Raw genomic sequence first — 21650 nt, 5'->3', positions numbered from 1 at the left:
AGCTGTAGCCAGGCAGCTGGGATTCCACAAGAGTTTCGGAACCCTCCCCCACAGTGCCCGTGGGCATATTTAGGCTCCTAAATACCTTTAAAAATCTGACCCTAGGAGACTTAGCACCCACCAGGCACTGGGCTCACTGTAACACATGGGAAGCCTTTTCTGGCTGAGGATGGGGAGGGGAGCGGGTTATTCCAAAGTCCTGGTCAGGGATATGGAAGGGACAATCAGGACCATGTCCAGTTGCCAAGATTTCGCCTGCCTGCGATACAGCAGCCAGGACACACGTCCAGTGGTCGCCTCCTCACTGGGTGGGCTCCCAGGCCTGTGCTACACAGGGGGTCTGACCAGCTGATTGTAATGCCTCCTTCTGGCCGTAGAACTGAGGAATCATTAGGCGCTGGGCACCTCTGGCTCCTGTGACACTCCCAGTCTTCGTGGGCTATCTATCCAGGCTAGGGGCAGCTAACACCCCCCTCCACTCCCCCAGCCTCGTTGGCATGCACCGAGTCAGGAGACGGGGCATCGTCTTCTGGTCCCAGCAAATAAGCCCATGGCCAGGCTAGTTCAAGGCTCCCTTCTCTCCATGCCAACTCTGCACAGGACCGGGGCTGGAATCCCCTGCAACAAACGAAGCCAGAAACAAGCCCTGGCCCTTCCGCCTGGTCGCTGGGGTGGATCGGCCGCCTCCATCTTCAAATCGCGCATCACGTACTTACGTTTTCACGTAGGGATCAGAGTAGCCGTTGGCATCCATGGCAGCCAGGTGTGCGCAGCGGATGATGCCGACCAAGAGACCTTGCTTCTGGGAGCTGTACTTGAGGGAGATGAGGATCCGGCCGCGCTCCTCTAGGGACTTGTCTTCTGTTTTATCTATCTGGGGGAGTTGGGGGAAGAGAAACAAGCACAACTCAGTGAGCTGTTTGTTCCATCCACAGTGAAAATCCCATTGCCACCTGGAGCATTTTTAAAATGTTTTTTTAATATTTAAAAACTAAAAGGAAAGGAAACTTCAAAACAAAAAGTCATTTTGAATAAGACAATTGAAACACTTGGATTTTTTCAGATTTCTTTCCGACTGAAGCAATCTGGCGAAATGGACACGGATTCACACAGTGTTTCGGGGTCACCAAAACTGCATTTTTCACCAGGAACCCAGCTCTAGCCTTCAGCCACCTTGTCTGGGCTGCCCATTGCATCTGATGGACCCGGGCAGTGCAGCTACACCAATTACACCCGCTGCAGACGGGCCCCTCTTGGGCCAGTTCCCTGCTCTGGCGAGGAGCCATCCCAGTGGCTCTTTGCCTACACCCTGGGGTCCGAAAGCTACTAATACCGTAGCTCCACGGGCTGGAAGTCAGGGGCTGCTCAGGAGTGCTGCATGGGAGGGGAAACTCTCCTGGGCCCAGAGCCAAAGTGCATGAAACTCGGCTGACAGCGCTCGCCTGGGGTGATAAATCACTGCCTAGCTACGACGAGGGCAGTTCAGGCCTGTTTGTTATTGCCAGGCCCTGCTTGCAAGCCGGGATTAAAAGCAGGCCAAATGGTAACTAGTGGCACATCTAAGGAGGTTTCAGATTCAGTCACGGTGCCTCCCCCATGCACTCTTGGGCAAGGATTTCCTGGGTAGGGAATCTGGAGATGACTCATCCCAAGGCAAGCAATGTGTGGACTGGGCATGATGAGGCTGCTGGAGCACAAAGGGGATGTGCCTGGTACCCTATGATGACCAAGGATGGGGCGGGTGCAACTGGGCCACCACCCCTCTGTTTGAATGCAACCCTGCACCAGGGCCTGGCTTTGCTCTTGCTCAGCCTGGGATAAGGCTAGTGGCTTCAATGGAGCATCTCCCATTTTAAATGGGTGTGACGGGGGCACGTGGGGAACTGGACCCAGGGAGTTTAATGATCCAATCAGCAGACGGATTGGGAGGCGGAAGGCTGAGGTTTCCAGCTGCCTAAGGACTTGGGAGAATTAATGAGAAGCGGGTGGTTTGGAAAGGCTCAGCCTGCAGGCAGCCTGCTTGCTCTGGCCCCATCAGAGTCAATGGCCAAACTGGCTTTAATGGCCTGGATTTCACTCCAGGGGTCTGACACGGCTCTCGCTCTCTCTTGCAGCGAGTAGCAGGAGACGCTCAGTTGAAGCCAATGCTGCCATTGGGAGGGTAGGACACCGAGGTGGCTGCACACCTCAGTGTATCAACATCCTTCACGGACCACTCGCTGCTGAGCCTACACGCCAAGGAAACACACAGCTCTCTCCGTGCACCTGCCTGGACACCCCAGCGGGACTAGAGACTGCAGTCATCTGCAACCGCCCCCCAGGCCCGAGAAAGGACATCTGCCATGAGACCCAGGAGCCAATAAGCCTTGCTGGGCTGATCGGCAGGACAAAGAGATTGGCTGGCTGTCAGGGCTGCTTAAGGGGAAGAAAAGGATGGATGGTTTTAAAGGACAACAGCATCTGTGATCTGTGTGTCCTGCACAAGTACATGGCTTAATATCCCCAAGAAGTGATCCGCACTGATAAAGGAGTCGCTGCCCAGGGAAACATCCTGCAGCTCTGCTCCTCTTATCCAAAGGTGCTAGTGTGAGCAATTAGCCAGGACACCGGGCAGGATGACCTCTCCTCCCCACACTCTTCCAATGTGAAGAGTGGGATAAGCTGCAAAGCCAGCATTTCTAGGTGATCAGAGTTTAGCAGTTTGTTTATCCTACTGTAACAAGCCTCACTTCCATTGCACACCATGCAACACAGGACTGCAGGTGAACAGACCCCCCCTCAGATGCACACACTCCAAAAGCACAAACCCCAGCCATGTGAGCTAAAGGAGAATCTCCATTAGCAATGCGGGGTTTATGGCACATCGTCAAGTCGTTCTGATTCTATTCAAAAGGGGGCAGCGGTGGCACACCCTAGCCTGCTCATGACCACACTTACACAAGTTCTCCTCCAAGGCTAAATAAGCTATGCTCTGGAGCCCATCACACCAAACCAAGCTGCGCTGCACGAACACGTGAGCTGGAATCTCTTTCCTCCTGGTGCTGTGGAGGGCTGCTGGCTTTGCATCTTTCCCCTCTGGCTGGCCCAAGTCCTTCTAGGCTGCCTTAGCCTGTCAGCTGCCATGGGGGAGAGGAGGGTGTCCTCCACCAGGCTGTTGCTGCTGGCCCCTTTGCAGCCCGGAGGCTCAGCAGCAGCTCTGCTGTTGGCATGCAGCCAAGCACGAGCCTTTAGAGGCAGAACTCACAATGGCCAGGCTGGCGAGGGGGCACTCCCTCCACACCCGTTTGGGGAGAGGGGCCCCCAAAGCGCCTCCTAAGCAGCTGAGGGAGGGCTGAAGAAGCAAAAAGGAGACGAGGCCAAAAGCAGAGCTGATCAGTCAAAGCTACATTCTACTCCACTGCCCGGTCACCCACCCCAGAGCCTTGCCCTCACTCACCGGCAGCTGCTTTTCCAGGCAGATGCTGAAGGTTTTGGTTTGGTTGGGCTTTAGCTTCTTCAGCGGGATTCTCGTCTCCCCGATGAACTCATTGTGGCGGAACTTGTCTTCGTCGCAGACAGAAATTCTGAAACACACACCAGGGGCAGGAGAATCAGTCCTGAGACAGGCTGGCAAAAGAGGAGGGGACAATCTGTATTTCCTGCTAATTGGGGGGTGAACTGAATGCCACATTCAGGGCTAAGCCTTCAAAGCACGGCCCAGACAGAGACTGAAACGAGCGACTCGCCACCCCAACATGAGCCAGATCCTTCACTAAGGGCTACGCGGGCACTGTCAGAAACGGGATGTCTCAGAGGTTTAGCATTTCTCAGTGCAGTGAGGGAAGCTATCTTCAGTGCTCCAAAGAAGGGGGCCCATACTCGACTCCTCCCCATCAGAAAGAGAGGGGAAGCAGAGCAGCCATAGGTGCACATTCCAGGATCATTGAAGTGCATTCCTTGAAGGATCCCAGACCACTTTACAAAGAGTGAATACATGTACCACCATTAAAATGGAGCCACCTCTGGTTTGGGGGGCATCAGCTGATGTACAGCCATGGAAGGGGTGAGACAATGTCAACAGAAGTCCACGGGCAAACTGGGTCCTGCAACAGCTCGTCTGATCTGTAACTCCCTCGCAGAGCGGGAAGGCCAGGGTTTAAACATGAGCCTCCACGCACACAGCGAACTGAGCGTATGCACTTTGGCTGGAAGGCTGCAGTCAATGCTTCTGCGCTGGACCCTGGCTGCAGCTATGTTGACCCTGATGGTTACACTGCGAAGCCACCCCTGATGGCTTTGTGCCAGTTCTTGACTTTTGGATTTCACTCTGCTTGGATGGTGAAACAAGGCTGGTCAGTTTCATTATCCGGCTCCTGTGGCCTAGAACAAACCTAATAGGTGTTGGGGACAGAGCGCTGGGAGAACAGGAGCACAGGCTGAGGTGGGGTGGGGGAGCTGGCCCAGGAGTGCCAGGGAATGAGAGCATAGTTTGCATTAAACACTGTTCAGAACACAAAACCTCCGGTGATGAACTCTTCCCTTCCCCTCTTCTCTGCTTAACACAAGTCCTGCTGCCGAGGCCCGAACTAGCTGACTGCCGCCCAGTCAAACTTTTCACTGCAAATTTTAAACTCAGCCAAGTAAAAGGAGCAAATACAGGCACCTCCAGGCTGGAATCTCACTCCGCCACCACATGCTCTCAATGCTGGAAAGTTAAAGCAGCTGGAAATGTCACCTTGCATGTTGTTCCTCTGCGGCACTGCTTTTAAACAGCTAACGAGACCCAAAATGTAGCTAGAATAACTCAGCAGGCTGACCAGGGGCGATGCTGCGGATACAGCTCCAGGTGGGGGCTTCAAAGCTCCAAGCCCTGTAGCTGACAGACCGAGTTAGACTATGCTCATAGCTCATTTCCTGAGAGTGACAGCGTCAAGGGAACCACCGGCGGCTCTCAAACAATACGTGCTGGCGGAGGCAGGCTGGTGATCAAAGCAGGCGTGGGACTCACGCTCGCTCTTGCGTGTGCCAGTTGGCACCAGAGCGTGAACTGGAATAAGGCTCTCCCATGCTCAGCCCCCCTTGTGAGCAATGAAACACTAATGCATGCAACTCTCCTGCTTGCAGAGAACAATATAATCCGCCTGGCCAGCTCTCCCATACACACACACACATTCTCGCATGGCCCCACCTCAGGGTAGAGGCCACTGGCTCGCTGCCTCTCCCCTTGATGGCTCATTCAATATGCCTGGCCAATTTGATCCACTTTTCATTTGCTGGCAGCTGCAGAGCATTCATCATTCTGGTCAAGGTTGCTCTAAGTTTAAAATTACACACATTAACTTGTTCTGATGTAGCCTACAAGGCCAAAGCCAGACACAGTCACGGGTGGCTCAGAGAGACAGGAAATCCACCCCTACAGTTCTGAGGCATCTTATCAATACCCAGAGAGATGCACAGCAGAGGGGTTCTTCCATTGCCTGAGATGGACAGGTGAAAACTGCCTACTCCTGCACCGGCACTTGGGCTACTGCAGGGGCCATGCTCGTTCGCAGATTACTGGCCTGATCCTGAGCATTTCCACTGAAGTCAGCGGGAGTTGCAGGGTCAGGCCATAGAGCAGCAGGAAGCACTGCCGGGAAAATGGAGTTTGGGCTCCTGGATTCTAATCCCATCTCTGCTACCGATTAGCTGTATGACCTTGGGCAAGTCTTTTAACTTCATGCTCACCTAATGCTTGGGGCCAGCCTTATAGTGTGCTCTGAGATCTACAGATGAGACGCACCATCAAGTGCCAATTTATTCCTATTAATATTTACCAATTTGCATTACAGTAGCACCTAGAGGGACCCAACTGAGATCGGGGCCTCACTAGGCTGGGAGCTGCACAAACCTATAGGGAGAGACAGTCCCTGCCCCAAAGAGCTACTAGTCTACTCTAAATAAACAAGGCAGCCAAGGACAGAGGGGAGGGGGAGGAGATGTGTTACTATCCCCATGTGACAGGTGGGGAGCTGAGGCACAGAGATTGAGTGGGATTTCCAAAAGCACTCCAAGTAGGTCTAACTATGAATGGGTTGGAAAACTCTGGCCCTAAGTGACTCGCCCAGAATCGCGAGTCGGCGGCAGGGCTGGAATGGAGCCATGCCAGTCTGAATCCCAGCCAGGAACTCAGCAAGAAGTAGCTGTGTTTGTATTTTTGGCAGTAGCATTTCACAGACTCATAGATTTCTGGGCCAGAAGGGATCACTGTGATCACCTAGTCTGACCCCCTGTATAGCACAGGCCAGAGAACCAGCATTCCAAGAAAATCTCTGGAGCAGATCTGTTAGAAAAATGTCCAATCTTGATTTAACAATGGTCAGCGATAGAGAATCCACCATGACCCTTGGTAAGTTGTTCCAATGGTTAATTACCCTCTCTATAAAAAATGTATGCTTTATTTCCGGTCGTATTTTGGTCCCCTTCAGATAAGATTTCTCTTGGGGAGAGGCTGATCCATAAAGATCGCAAAGCACTATTGGCAAAAATAAGGCCCTAACAGATTGTTTGCTCCTCAGTACAGAGACCACCTCTGTTTGCACAGCACCTCGTGCAATGGTGTCCTGGCAACTCCTAGGCATGGCCACCGACCAAATAATAAAACAACATTGGTGAGGTCTACTCACATTTCAACTCTGGAACATTACATTCTGCCTAGCTAAATCCTCTGCCCGTTTCATTTGGGTAAAGGATTCTGCTTCACTTTCTGTCGCAAACTGGTTCTGTCCTGCACCTCAGTTGTACCTGTATCTGAGTTGGTGTTTGAAGAGATCCTGCAGTTTAAAAGGTGCCATATAAATTCCTATTTCTTAAGGTTTCCTTGGCTCCGAGTGGAAAGAAATAATAAATATTGAGGGGAAAAATCCATCTGTATCCAGAACACTTTAATTTTTGTGTATGAGAGAAGTTATCATGTGGGTTTTATTAGAATTTTAGAGCCCAGGAGCAGAAGTGGCCACATTAATTTTAATTAAAGAATTCATGCATTCAGAGAGGTTTCACATTTGACATTAAAAACTTTCCCAGCCACCAACGCACAGCTCCCAATCGTTGATCTCCAGGTATTTTTTCTTATGGAAACTATTATTTGCAGGATTGTCTCTTACTATATGTATGCACAGCACCTAGCACAATGGGGCCCCAGCCTCTGTGCAGGTCTCTAGCCACTATGGTAATAGAAACAAACAATTTATGGGCCCAATCCTGCAGCCTGGCCCCCTGAAGTGAATGGGACTCCTCACCTGAGTGGGGATTGGGTCCTACATTTCCAAAGTGCTTTAAAAACACAAACACACTGTTCGTAATTATATGCATCACACTAGTGCTCAGCAGCCCCGATTTGGATCAGGGCCCCATTGTGCTGAATGCACAGAAATAAAAAATAGTTCCTGACAATCCCCAAGGCCCATCATGGATGCTGGGAACCTCACTTCCCTTTCGACTCGGTGTTTGTAAGCTTCTTCGGGGGGGGTGTGTGTGTGTGTGTGTGTGAGAGAGCTCCTTGGGGCTGGCACGGGTGTGTCCGTCTGTCTTCCAGGAGCTAACAATAAATAGGGTAGCCCGGATCAAGCTGTCCTGCAGACTCAAGAGCATGAGTACCAACCTCAGGGCAGACTGCTAAGACCCAGGGCACAACCCCCAAGTGGGCTGAGTTCTATATTTAGATTTCATCAACCAAGTATCCAGTATATATTCCTCAGGCAGTATAACAGCCAAACCATGGAGTCACAGACAGCCCCCTTGGGCATCCCCATCTGTCTCTTCATCTAGACAAGACTGTCTTTATGAGTGATGGGCCCTTGCCCCACGAATCACAGCAATATTCTGGTTATATCCAGTCCCAACGGACCAGTCACTCACCCCAGGTCAATTGCACCTTAGATCTCACACCAAGAACAACGCTAGTAGCCAATCCTATCATAAACTATGTATTGATTTATTAGTAGGAAAAGGAAATAAGAGAATTATTTACAAGGTTAAAGCGGGTAAATGTACACACCCAAATGAGCTAAAGTCTTAAGTTTCAGAAGGTAATAGAAGCAAGCTCTAGATGTCTAGGGGTTTGTTACAGAAGTGGGTGGGTGAGATTCTGTGGCCTGCATTGTGCAGGAGGTCAGACTAGACGATCATAATGGTACCTTCTGACCTTAAAGTCTATGATTCTATGTCCTTTAGGGCTAACGCAGGCTAAGCAACTGAGGATCCCTTGCATAAGCCTAGAAACCCCTTGCCCCCAGAGTCAAGCAACAATGAGGTCCAATTCCTCCTTGTTCCCCCTTCTGCTCTGAGCAGCAAACTCAGCTGATGGGAGGAATTAACTTGCAAGACTCATCTTCATGTGTGTATGGAGGAGGAAGCGGGGTGGAGGGGGGGAGTAACAACAAAGTGTTTTGTCCTTTTCAATGTTCCAGTCTAGCCTGTCTGGCATCGATAGGCCTTCCTTGTCAGGCAGGACACAACACCTTTGGTTGGGGACCAGCATTTCACAGGAGTTAATGTGTCTCTCCTGTCTGGTGGCTTACAATGCAGATGCTCAAATATCCCTTATGCCTTACAATATGGGATATAGGTGGCAGCAACTCACAAGCATTCAATGAAGTCTAAACGCTAAACACATTCTTATAGTTCTAATACCTATTTTAACACCACCAGCACACAGCTGAGCCAGACTGATTCCAGCTCTGTAACTGTCAGCTTTCAATTGAGGCCTGGGGACCTTGGCAATGAGCCACCACCTAGCCTGCCAGCCTCAGAGCCTGATCCCCCATTGTACAGCAGCAGACTTCGAAAGGCCAAGGTTAATGACCCACTGTCAGAGATGCTGAGCATCCACAAGTCCCAGCAAATCAGTGGCAGCTGCAGGTTTGAAAGTCAGGAGACAAGGACCCAATGCAGCCGCCTTTGAAGTGAACAGAAAAATTGGCTTCAGCGGGCTTTGGATCGGACCCTCCGTGACCTGCCCAAGGTCTGAGTGAGTCACTGGCACAGGGGGATGAGGCTCAGGATTCCTGTGGCTGGCGCTAGGCTGGAACGTTGGACCACTGAGGTGCAGAAGTTGCGGTGTTGTGTGTGCAAGGCTTCAGGCACCCAGGCAGTGGAGCTGCAACACCTGCCAGGCACCTTTCGCTGCCTCTCGGAAGCGCTGCCTCTGGCTGAAATTCAGGGTCTGGGGAGGCAACTGCTGTTTGGATGAGGAATCAGTGAAGCAGGGGCAGGGTATCTCCTCTGTGTGATTTGTGAACATTCTCTGCTGACACAAGCTCCTGTTTCCTGGAATGGTACTGGGAACAGACCTGCCTGCAGACAGCTCCCTTGTGCCGGAGTCTCAGGCCAGGTGCCTTTCTGCCTTGTTCCTCTCTCTCACTCTCCAAGGATCCACACAGGCATGGCCCCTCAACAGAGAGACAGCCTATGACAACAGGATTTTGTCTCTCAGTGTAGGAGCATCACCATGTGGACAGAAGCCCTCTCCAGCCAACACAGCTGTGTCTACACTGGGGGATTTGCCAGCATAGCCGTGTCAGTCGGGTTTTTCCACATCCCTGACTGATGTGGCTACGCAATGCAACTTTTAAGTGTAGATCATCAAGCAGCAGACACTCAGCAACACGCACACTCTGTTGCTCACTGCCCACACACCAATTTGATCCCAGCCCCCTAGTTTGAAATCCAGTAAACCCATTAGCTGTACGCTCCCCTCTGGGCCATGTGGCCAGGTCACGTGACTCTGGGTGTCGGCCCTTTCCTTTGGAGGTGAGTGCTTCGGGCACCTGTTTGCTTTAACAATGTTTCCAACCCACGTTGGTTCCAAGACACCTGCCATTAACACCGGGCTTTCATCCCCATAGCTTGGCTGCCTTGCAGTCCATGCAGACTGTCTACAAAGCGTATGCACAAAACCCTGACAACGCGGCTGGGTTTCTCACTCTACCCAAGGCATCCCACCTGGGCTGCCAATGCACATGGACCTTGCTGCTCCTCTGCCTCCGGTTTCAGAGCACGCTCTCACTCTGTGTGTAGGCGAAGAGGGATGAGAGCCCTCCCTGTGCATCAAGATGAGAACAAACTCCCGCGTTTCCAAGTCGCGGAGATAGTTGATGTGATAAGGTTGTCAAATTTATTTTAATTACAGTGGCTCAGTGTTCTTTTCCATGAGGAACTGGGGCCAAAACCAACATAATTGGAATAATTTAAATGTTACGACGAGTGCTTCCATGCATGCAGGATAAATTTTTTTTTGTACAGGGAAGAACAATTTAAAAAAATGTGACCAGTCTAAACGATCAAGGCAGCAAGAGTGCTAATAAATGTGTATGCTAACAATTCCAGAGCCTGTATTAGCAGCTAATGAAATCACCAGAGATTGGTTTATCATACTGGAGTCTATTCTCCATTCCGTGCTGGGGAGCACATTACTAGCAGAATCCAGCAGGGGACAGATTCCCCCCACCTCACCCCCTCTATTGTTTCCCATTAGAATAAACTTGAATTTGGATAGAATTTTTTGAGGTTAAAGCCAAGGAAAGGACCCCAAGGGAACCCTGAAGAAAGTCCCCACGTTAACAAGGGCCGCTTTGCTCCAAGGGAAGGAGAACCCTCTTAGAAGAGATGGACTTAAAGCAAAGCAGCCACAAGTGCGGATGCAGCTACAAAACATTGCAACTCGCCGGGCTAGGGGTTGGGGAGAGAGGAGATGGGGAACTTCTGGTGTAAGAATGGGTCCAGGGGACGGCTCATCTCCAAGGGCTGCATGTGCAGAAATAGCACCTACAAGGATGCTGTCCTAGAACATGCCTCTGGGTGCTAGCAGGTGGGGAGGAAGCCACACCCCAAGCCCTCCTGCTCTGACTCATGCCAGGCTAGCTCACCAGCCTCTATCTTCCCACTCCTGCTCTGCATTGGGATTGCTCAATCTCTGACATTCTGGTCGGCTTTGCCTGCATGTGGCTCCTTGCACCTTCTCTTCCCCTGCTACTTTCATCTAAAGTACTTATCTGTCCCCGACATCCGGACACCTCTCAATGTTTAATGGATTTATCCGCTCAATGCCCAGTGAGGCAGGGCTCTTACTCCCATTGTACAGATGGGAACCAAGGCACAAACAGGGTAAGTGACTTGCCCAAGGCCACACAGGAAGTGTGTGGCAGAGCAGGGAATTGAACCCAGCTCTCCCAAGTCCTAGGCCTGTTCCCTAACCACTGGTCCGTCCTTCCCTTGAGCCTAGACATGTACATAGAGACAATGTAAGCCACCAAGGTGCATGTCTCAGTCCCTCTTTGCTCCTTTCTGGGACAGCAGGCAGGTAGAACAAAATCAGCCCTCCTTGATGCAATACAGAATCACAGCCTGCCATGATGTTATTCCCCCTACAACAGCCGGAGGAGTCATTTCCATTGCAAGATGAAAAGTCACATCGAACTAGGGGCTATGCAGGCAGTCTGTGGCTACTTTAATGGGCCAAGGGATTCTATGGTCCTTCTTTTAACCCTCCCCTTCTTCCTGTGGTAATTGGTTTGCCATTAAGCAGGAGCCCAGTAAGCTTCCCAGACCTCTCTCATGCTTTGCCCGGCAGCAAATTAACAGAGTAACTTAATTACCATGTACTTTCTTTAAGCAATTATTATAGCTGACCTCTTGCAAAAGTCACTTTCCTCAGCTGCTGAGTAAAAACAGAAAGCGCAGCCAGAAGTGCCTATAAAGAATAAGAGTCTGAACTGCCTAGCGCAGGGTATCTCAAACTTTATTACACCGCAACCCTCTTCTGACAACAAAAATTACTACACGACTCTGGGAAGGGGGACTTAAGACCAAGCCCCTCTGCCCTGGGCAAGGGGCCAAAGCCCAAGCCTGGGGGGGGGTGGGGGGGAACAGGAAGCCAAAGCTTGAAGCCCTCAGCCCTGGGCAGTGGGGCTCGGACTTTTGGCTTCAGCCCCAGGCCCCAGCAAGTGTAACGCCAGCTCTGGGTTGACCCACTTTGGGGTCCCAACCCACAGATTGAGAACCACTGGCCTAGCATGTATGGGCATCACCCCCTCTACTGGATGGAAACAGAATTGCTCAGTTGTCTGTCACAGGCCCTGTACTGCAAGCGGGGAATCTCCTTGCGCTCAAGTGATGGGGACTGTAATTCTGGATCTGCGTTCTAGCCCCGCTAGAATCTGCCCTCTGATTCTGAGTGGTCAGGGTGTGCAGAGGAGCGATACCTGAGACGAAAGCCAGGATTTGTTACATATCTAACCTTGCTGTGGGCTTATTTGTTTGCTTATTTCATCCTCTGAAGAATTAATGTGGCAGACTTCAGTAATGAGTTTCTGTTTGCAGAGCGCTTTGGAGCTGCAAAGCCCTGTACAAATGCTAACCTTTTACCAGTTACTACTATCCATGTGAGGCTGGTCCTCACTCCAGAGGCTAGCACTAAGCTCCCAAACGCAGCAGCCTCCCAGCTAGGGGTTTATCTTCCCACCATGGACCCAGAGATATGAAAGACAGAAGAGAGCCATTTGGGTTTCCTAAGCCTCTTGCCGTCAGCACAGGAGTGTTCCCTGGTACAGCCCAACTGGGCCATCTGTCACCAGCTGGAATTGTCGGAGCATTCTCTGCGGTGGCCTGCGAATCACCTCCCCCAATCCTCCAGATACACCCACACAGGGCTCAGCTGCACCACAGCTGAACCCAGTATGGGCTAGTGTGGAGTGGGAAGAGGGCAGCTAGGGCATGCAAATCTCATGCCTTTGGGTACCTTGCTCCTTTAGGCCTCTCTGAAAATCCCAGCCTGGATACTTTGCACCCTACTGACACCTGGGGGTTGGTAAGATCTGGGGCATCCTCCCCAATACATCCCAACTGATGCATTCAGGACTCGCAGGAGGCAACATTATAAGTCAGTCCCTAATGGCTTGTGTGTGAACACACGTGCAGAACAGGGGATAAACTCCACCAGGGGGAGAGAAATCCAACCCCACACCCTGCTGTCCCCCATAATGCTCACGTGCTGAGCCCAGCCCCTGGTTATGAAAAGCACAGGGGTTTATGTAGGCGACTCTCCTTAACTTTAATCACAGCTGTGGATTGGGTAAGGCGAAGGGGAGGGAAAGGTGCATCCAACTGGGATGCTCCCACCCAGCCATCCCCAAGCAGGGATGGGTGGGATATTTTATAGGCAATTCTAGCGGTGTAATCGCCAGGCTCCTTTCTATTTTATGGCGCCTGTGGCTGTCAGAGGATGCTGGAGATCAATGCAGAGCTCCTTCCACCTCAATCGAGCTGCATTAGCACCATTTCCAAAAGCCTTTCATCTCCACAGAATCCAGTGAAACCCCCTTCCCTAGCCAGCCCTGTCTGGTAATGACATCGAGGCCAATTCACTTGAATCGCAAGGCATCAAAGATTGCTTGGATGGGGAAAGACACATAACACCCACACTCAATACACAACTGAGCCAAGCTAGTTTCGGTGCTAGAAATCCACAAGCAGCCACTACCAAAAGGAGGAGATGTAGCTATTTCCAACCTCAGATCTTCTCAGGAGAGATTCAGAGTAGGACTGTTTATGTGAAAACCAGAGAGACAAGGTGGGTGAGGTGATATCTTTTATTGGACCAACTTCTGTTGACGAGAGAGGCAAACTTTCAAGCTTACCCAGACCTGAAGAAGAGCTGTGTGTGGTTCGAAAGCTTGTCTCTCACCAGCAGAAGCTGGTCCAATAAAAGATATTACCTCACCCACCTTGTCTCTCTCATATCCTGGGACCAATACGGTTACAACACCACCGCATGAATCTATGTGAACATTAGTATTTACCTCCGACGAGCTAAATAGTCTACGTAAATCTCAACTTCCTAATTGGTTCATAAGAGGTAATGCTCCCTCTGGTCCTTGGACCTGACCTGCCTTTGACAATGTTGATTCAGAAGTTCCACTAACGCTTCTTTATGTTTTTTTTTCTAAATTAAAACCCCCTGTTACGCCTCTGAAATTCATGGCTGTACTGGAGAGATTTTCAGACACTCCTGCTGCAGGCATGCAGAATGCAGGTCACAATCCATCCTCTGACTTCAGGATTCAGTGAACATTAGTGTTTCTCACCCTTTGAAGAAAATATTGACCAAGCCTCAGTCAATAACGACCTCTCAGGTCAACATATGTTGATAACCATAACTCAGTGCCTGCTTATTACAGATGGGCAATGTAGCCACAGAGAACATAGGAATGGCCAGACTGGATTAGAACCCAGGTCCATCTAGTCCAGTGCCCTGTCTCTGACAGAGGCCAGCACCAGATGCTTCAGAGAGAGGTGGAAGATAGGGATGTAAAATATTAAACAGTTAAATGGTTAACCGGTAAGCATGAGTCTTACTGGTTAACCCACCCTAACCGTTAACCCCAGCCCTGGGCCGACCCACCAGCCGGAGCTCTGGGCCAGGCAGCCGGCGCGACCCCAGCCCCAGGCCGGCCGGAGCAACCCCAGCCCCTCGCCCTTTAATCAGTTAACCAATTAAACAATATAATTTTCATGGTTTAAACAGTTAACTTTTTAAACGATATTTACATCCCTAGTGGAAGACTCCCACAATAATAGATGTAGGATAATCTACCCCCTCACCATTAGGTCTCTTCCTGGTGTCTGATAGTTCTAGATTGGCTTAAGCCCCTGAAGCATGAGGTTTAATATTCCTTCCAGAATTGTTACCACCACTAATCATGACAACTCTGGACCTCCTCCTCCTGGGATCTTTGAGTGACTTGCCCAAGGTCACACAGCGAGTCAGTATCTGAGCTGAGCTGGGATGATCTCTTTGCGTGTGTTCATACAGTGCCTAGTTCAACAGGGCCCCAGGCCAGGATGGGGGCCCTGAGTGTGACCACAATGCAAACACTAAATAATAAAAGAATCTAGAAACCATCCTTCCCAGTCTCCACTTCTACCCACAGGATGCTTCTCCACTACCCCAACATTTTCTACAAGGTAACCCTAAAAAAAACACAACTTGGGAGCCCCGAGTGCCTGCAAGGTCTTTCTTTCCCAGCTATTACCAGGTGACATCAAACACTAGTACCTAGCTGGTTAGAGGTTTAAGCTGCTCCTGACACTAGAATCCTCAGCTGTGGAGAGAGATTTCTCAGACAACAGTGCAGTTTACTGAGTAGCGACAATACCTTTGCAGAAGCGGCTTCATTAAAAGAGCTCTAATTAAGAAAAACGGACAAGGCAGCAGGAAAGCACTAAAATGCACTTGGCAATGGACACCTACCAGGGTGGTCAGTGGGACAAATCACCTGACACACACAGCGCACTTGATAAGACTCACTATGAGCTGAGGCAGCCCCCCAAGATATCTTAAGAGCAAACTGACTCCAGCAGCCTGCAGCCTGGCACAGCGAGCAGCAGTCATGCAACTCCGGGCTGGTCGCCTTGTTACCTTTCCTCTATTGGAATACCCAAGTCATTTGTGACTAAAATAAAATTATTCAGAGCCAAGAGCCAGGCTGGCTGCTTCCTCTCCTGCCTGACCATGCTGCCAGAGAGGGCTCTTATTAAATTGCCTTCAAATGCCAGGGGCAGGAGAACCATGATTTCATTCAGCAATAGATCGAATTTTATTAAATTTTAATGAAGTCTGCACAAGTGCAGCTCCTAATGTCTTGCTTTGGAGAGACCTTCACCACCCAGGCTACCTCGCTTATACCAGTGTGAATCCAGAGTAAACCCACTGCCATTAATGAAGTTACCCCGGCTGAACAGAGACTGCAGACTGCCTTAAATTAATTCCTTTTCATCCAGCTAATAGAAGGAGTCTGCAGACTGCATGTCTTTCCAGCTATAAACTCCTAAGAGGGCTCCAACCAGTTAACTAACAAATGGCTCATTTCAAACTGCAGGCGCTGAAGCAACAGGCCTCCCTGCTTAACACCCAGTGATCAGTGCTTTCCAAACCTGGGGCAGGGGGACAGGATTTGCCCCCAATATTATCACAGTGCAGTTAAACTGCTTTGCAAGTGTGAGTTGTAACAAGTCACGAAACAGAGGTAAAGCAGGCGGAGAGGTGCCAAGGGTGCTGTCCAGGAGGACACCGGGACAGGAGCAATGATACACACTGCCTCAGGCTCTCACACCTTAGAGGGCATGGGCTGCCCGAGAAACAAGGTAGGGGGAATGTCTTTGGGACACCAGGCTTTCACAGCCAGGCCCATAGGACCAGCTTGCACACAAGCTGAGGAGTCTATCAGTTTTCTTTCTGCTTATGGTTTTGCTCTTTTGTACCAGACCTTCAGGAAAAGCCCTTACTGACCGTGATTTTTTCCTTCTGCTGAGCCATGAATCCACCTTCTTGTATTCCAAGAATTCTGTGGGGAGCAAACTGAGGGTTTCCTCTCGGGGTCTGGAGTTCAGAGTGAGTTTAATGTTGGACATGGCCAACCACATCCCAAATATGTTCCAACCCTGCTGATGATGCTCCACCAATTAGGTATCTCCAGCTACACAGCTCTCTTAACAGCAAACAAACAGAGGTGCTGGCTGATTGCACATAATGGCAATAATTTGCTTACAGAGTTTCAGTGGTGCTCAGAGAATTTTCATCTCCATGCTAAATCTATAAATGCCTTTTCCGCACTGGCAGTTAATGAGTCATGTCTTCATTACTTTGCAGAGACCACTCTGAGCTTCAGGAGAGAAACCAGTGGAACGATAAATGCTCACTGCATGTGGAGCATCATGTTCCCTTGCTGCATCTTAAACTGTGATGCTTTCAAAACTGATGGATGTTTACTTGAATCAACTTAAGGCCAAGGGTCCATGCTTCACGCTGTGAGGGCTGAATGCTCCCAACAAAGGCTGTGCATGCTTGCTTATATCAGGATGTCTTGGGCTGATAGCACGTGGTCTGAAGTAGGCTTTACAATGGTCTTAGCCCCCTGGTGAGCCCGCAGCCTGCAGAAGTGCGTGACAGAGGCAGCCTTGCAAGAGAGCGAGTGCAGAGATAAAATGGCAAGGAGCGGGGAGAGGGCAAAGCACACATAAGAAGGAACGTGGGTAGGAAAGAAACAGCTCAAGGCTGTGCGCTCTCAGCAAAAGCGGCTTTGAACAAAGGGTTTCGGATCCATTGGAGGGAAGGAAGGGTCTCAGGCTGAACATGGGATGCTTCGTTCTGTTATTGTGTGTCCACAGACACTGGGCAAGAGGATGGGAGCAAGGGCTACTGGCAGGGTGCCACAACTGGTCCTAGGTTGTATACAATTGTGTCCCCTATGCAGCATCAGGGCCTGCCAACGCTGTGAAAGGATGCTGTGTTGGAACACCTTTTAAGCTGCACAATGTTAACACACACCAATTTTGGGCTCTGCCAGACTCCCTGCATGACAGCAGTTGAGTTACTTTACCTCTCTGTGCCTTAGTATAACAGGCATAATGACACCTCCTTTGTCCTGTCTACTTAGCAAGCACAGGCCAGGGCAGAGACTGTCCCTTACTATGTGTATGACAGGATGGGAAAGGGAACTAGAAGTGCAGGGAAGGAAGCATTTAACAGATGAGAGTGCTTTCAGCTTTCTTAGTACAAGTATATGTTAGATAATAGAAGCTACCGTTGTGACAGAGGCAGGAGGCTCCCAACACTAAGCACAGTGCAAGCATATAACAAATCATAATCCTGTTTAAATTCACTGCCCATCCAGCCATCACGTTCAGTGCCAAAACCCAATTATCCCTGACCAATCAAGAACCCCATCCAGTCCTCAGCCTGTCCCTTTCTCAAATGCCCAAGGACAGTTAACACCTTATCCACCAGTAAAATGCAGCCAACTCTTTACTTTGAGGAAGGTTGGCAAATCCAGGCTCTGACAGTCACAGTGTGAGGCAAAAAACCCTTTAGAAAACAGAAATTCTATGTGTTAAGTTTTTGAGTTTAGGAACCTTCAACCAATCCCCAAGAGGCTGAAAATATGTAACCTATTTATTTAAATTAAGAGGACAGTGTCTTAAGAGATTTACCATTAACCAAGTCAAAACCAGTCGTTCCATTAACCAGTAAAGGGGAAAAGTTGGACCAACCACCTGTTCATTAGTTACTCCATTATCGGAGCACTGGACATGAGTTAGCATCGAGCACCAGGGGGCAGCACTTGAATCTGCATTGGACAGACAGAAAGCCCTCTTTCCTTGTGTTGCGAATGTTGAATGATGCCAAACCATTAAAACTATTCAAACTCAAGTCCCACTAAAGCTGAATTCTCACTCTGAGCAACTCATCAGGATGGACAAAGACAGCAAACAGGGGTGGAGAGAGTCAACCCGCCCACAAGCAAGCCATATCACATTGCTACCGACCAGGTACGCTCTTCACCCAAGCAGAAAGGATCCTGTTGGCTGACAGCTAGAAAAACCTACGCTTTTGTAAAAAAACAGAGGCAGGGTGGGGAATTCCCTCTGGGTTCCAAGAGAATTAAAGCTATTCATCGTAAGTGCTGCAAAGTCAATTCCCTCCAAGGATGCAGTTATTAGCCCATCAGTAAGAACTGGGTTAATAAGATAGCAGAGGCTGCAATGGAAATGGACACAGATGTAACAGGATGAGGTCCCGTCGACATTCTCGTTTGGATACAGCCATCTATCAAGGAGTATCAGGAGTGTTTGTGCCTTTGAACAGAGGCTAACGGTTTCACAGGAGACATGTTAACGTTTACAAGAAAGCTCCAATGCCAGTAGAAACAGGATCTTTCTTTAATTCACATCAGCAACCACAATCCCTTTGACCTGCTCGGTGCACCCGAGTTATTTGCAGGTTGGGATGTGGATGTTAAGTGTGCTAATGTCATCTTCTCTGCCTATCAGGGCTTTTTAAACATGCTATGCTAGAAGTGTATGAGTCTTATATTTCATTGCAGCGAGAGTATCACATCTGTTTGCAGCTCCCCACCTAGCCCTTCCCTTTGGTAACAGATGTAATTCAATTACACTTGTTTGAATTTTATTACAAGAAATCAATGCAATGGATTTTTGTACACTGTGGGTTATAAAATCTGATCCATGAGAAACCGCAGTAGCAGAGCATCTGTCAGAAAGTTTGACTTGGCCATTATGAGTCCTTTAAAAAAAATTCCAGCCCCCTAACCCTAATCATATTCCATCGAGTCTCCCTTTTGGTTTGATGGCTTTTAATAGGGACTTGTTCCTGTCTTTGGCTCCTCGGTTTAGTAACGGTAAGAAGTATCTCTGGAGAAAACGAAGAAGCAAGTGAACAATCATTGCTCATTAAACTTTATGCTCCCTCCCACTGAATCAGGACTTTTGGGTTCTATTTCTGACTACCGCTGACTTACTATGTGATCCCGGGCTCATCACCACCTCTAAATCAGAACGCACAACTGTATAATAGATGTAACAACCTACGTAAGCTTGGGAAGGAGGGGAGAGGCTTGGGCACTTAGTGCGTTCCCATGGGGGTTCTCAAACTTATTCATAGTGTGATGCACATCTTATAGATAGTGCCTCTCATGGACACATCCCTTCCTAGCTGCAGTCCCTCTGTGTCTCTGTGGCAATTTCAGCAGGTGCTTAAATGGAGAAGTAGGTGTTCAGGTTATGCCTAGCTGTCCTTTAAGGACATCTGCCAGCCAGAAACAAGGAGGAGGAGCCAGTGTCAGGTGACCAGCCAGTACACTGGGGACAATGATATGGACTTGCCTTGTGAAGCACTTTGGGATCTGTGTGTGATATAACAGCAAGGTGTTGTTGTGACTCCATGGGCCACTACCAAGGGCTCCACTAACCAAGGCTTAGGGATATCGTCATTAAAGTCAGTAAAGTATTTTGGGAACCTCAAGTGAAAGATACTCCAGAAACATACCCTCTTTCTCCCCCCTCTCCATCTGTATCTGTTGTTTCTCGTCTTATATTTAGATTGTAAGTTCTTTGGGCCAGGGTCTGATTTTTGTCTGATATTTGTACAGCACCTGGCACAGTGGAGTCCTGGACCATGACTGGGGCTCCTGGGCACTACTGTAATACTCCTAATAAATACCAATTGTAATGTACAGCACCTAACAATAGCAGTGGGGTCAGGGGCCATAGCAAAGGTTCCTGGGTGCTACAGTAACAAATAAAACATTAAAAATGTATGTTATTTATTAGATGTACTCAAGATAGTTAAGTGACTGTAAGCAGACTACGAAGAGTTACAAAAGGATGTCACGAAACTGGGCGACTGGCCAATAAAATGGCAGGTGAAATTCATTGTTGATAAATGCAAAGTAATGCATTTTGGAAAACATAATCCCATCTATACATATAAAATGATGGGGTCCAAATTAGCTGTTACCACTCAAGAAAGAGATCTTGGAGTCATTGTGGACAGTGCTCTGAAAACAGTCACTCAACGTGAAGCAGCAGTCAAAAAAGCTAACAGAATGTTGGGAATCATTAGGAAAGGGATAGATAATACAACAGAAAATATTGCCTCTACATAAATCCACATCTCGAATACTGCCTGCAGATCTGGTCGCCCCATCTCAAAAAAGATATATTGGAATTGGAAAAGGTTCAGAAAGGGGCAACAAAAATGATTAGGGGGTATGGAACAGCTTCCATATGAGGCAAGATTAATAGAACTGGAACTTTTCAGCTTGGAAAAGAGATGACTAAGGTGGGATATGATAGAGGTCTATAAAATCATGACTGGTGTGGAGAAAGTAAATAAGGAAGTGTTATTTACTCCCTCTCATAATATAAGAACTGGGGCGGGGGGGTCACCAAATGAAATGAATAGGCAGCAGGTTTAAAACAAACAAAAGGAAGTATTTCTTCACACAACACACAGTCAACCTGTGGAACTCTTTGCCAGAGGATGTTGTGAAGGCCAAAACTATAAAAAGATTAAAAAAAAATTAGATAAGTTCATCGAGGATAGGTCCATCAATGGCTATTAGCCAGGATGGGCAGGGATGGTGCCACTAGCCTCTGTTTGCCAGAATCTGGGACTGGGTGACAGGATGCATCACTTGATGATTACCTGTTCTGTTCATTACCTCTGGGGCACCTGGCATTGTCCACTGTCAGAGGACAGGGTATTGGGCTAGATAGGCCTTTGGTCTGACCCAGTATAGCCGTTCTTATGTATGTTCTTATGAACTGCTCCCATTTGTAAAATTATGCTTTTGATGAGTAATGCTGCTTGTCAAATTTATTATTAAACAAAGATTATAGGCATAGTAGACCAGCACTATAGGTGGCTGAATATTACATTCAATTAATAATTAATTATTTCTTCAATATATTTTTAGAAGATTAATTTTACTACCCAATATCTGACCAGTTCTAATATGTATTGGGTATAGGATTTATTTTATTGCATATCAGATTTAATTTAGGCAATTTGGTCTGCCTATCTACATTTATGCTGTTGCTTCAACAGAGTATAGTATTCTTCACTGGTAGTCCTTCCTGACATGTAGTGTTGCTTTACACTGTTCAAAACAGTAAAAAGCTGCTGCATTACACCCCAGAGGGGGCTGACTTTTAATGGTGGGTAAGGGCAAGGGATAATTGTGCCTGTTGAAGTGAGTACCTCTGAAGTCTCAGGTAATACGCATATAATTAAAAAAATTAGAAATAATAGTTTGGAGCTTGACCCTGACCCT

General features: G+C 48.8%; 1 protein-coding gene across 1 annotated transcript in view; it reads right to left on the bottom strand.

Moving 5' to 3' along the window:
- Positions 1-21650, bottom strand: part of DOC2B (double C2 domain beta) — a 125160-nt gene that overhangs the window by 20202 nt on the left and 83308 nt on the right. The window contains exons 5-6 of the mRNA XM_077836864.1: positions 3437-3563; positions 717-874 (exon numbers count right to left, since the gene is read on the bottom strand). Of these exons, the coding sequence (XP_077692990.1) occupies positions 717-874; positions 3437-3563 (285 nt within the window). The remainder of the gene's footprint in view (positions 1-716; positions 875-3436; positions 3564-21650) is intronic.

Source organism: Eretmochelys imbricata, chromosome 17, assembly GCF_965152235.1.
Source record: "Eretmochelys imbricata isolate rEreImb1 chromosome 17, rEreImb1.hap1, whole genome shotgun sequence".
Classification (NCBI taxonomy): domain Eukaryota; kingdom Metazoa; phylum Chordata; order Testudines; family Cheloniidae; genus Eretmochelys; species Eretmochelys imbricata.
The sequence above is the reverse complement of the archived record's forward strand: the minus strand, read 5'-3'. Positions and strand labels throughout refer to the sequence as shown.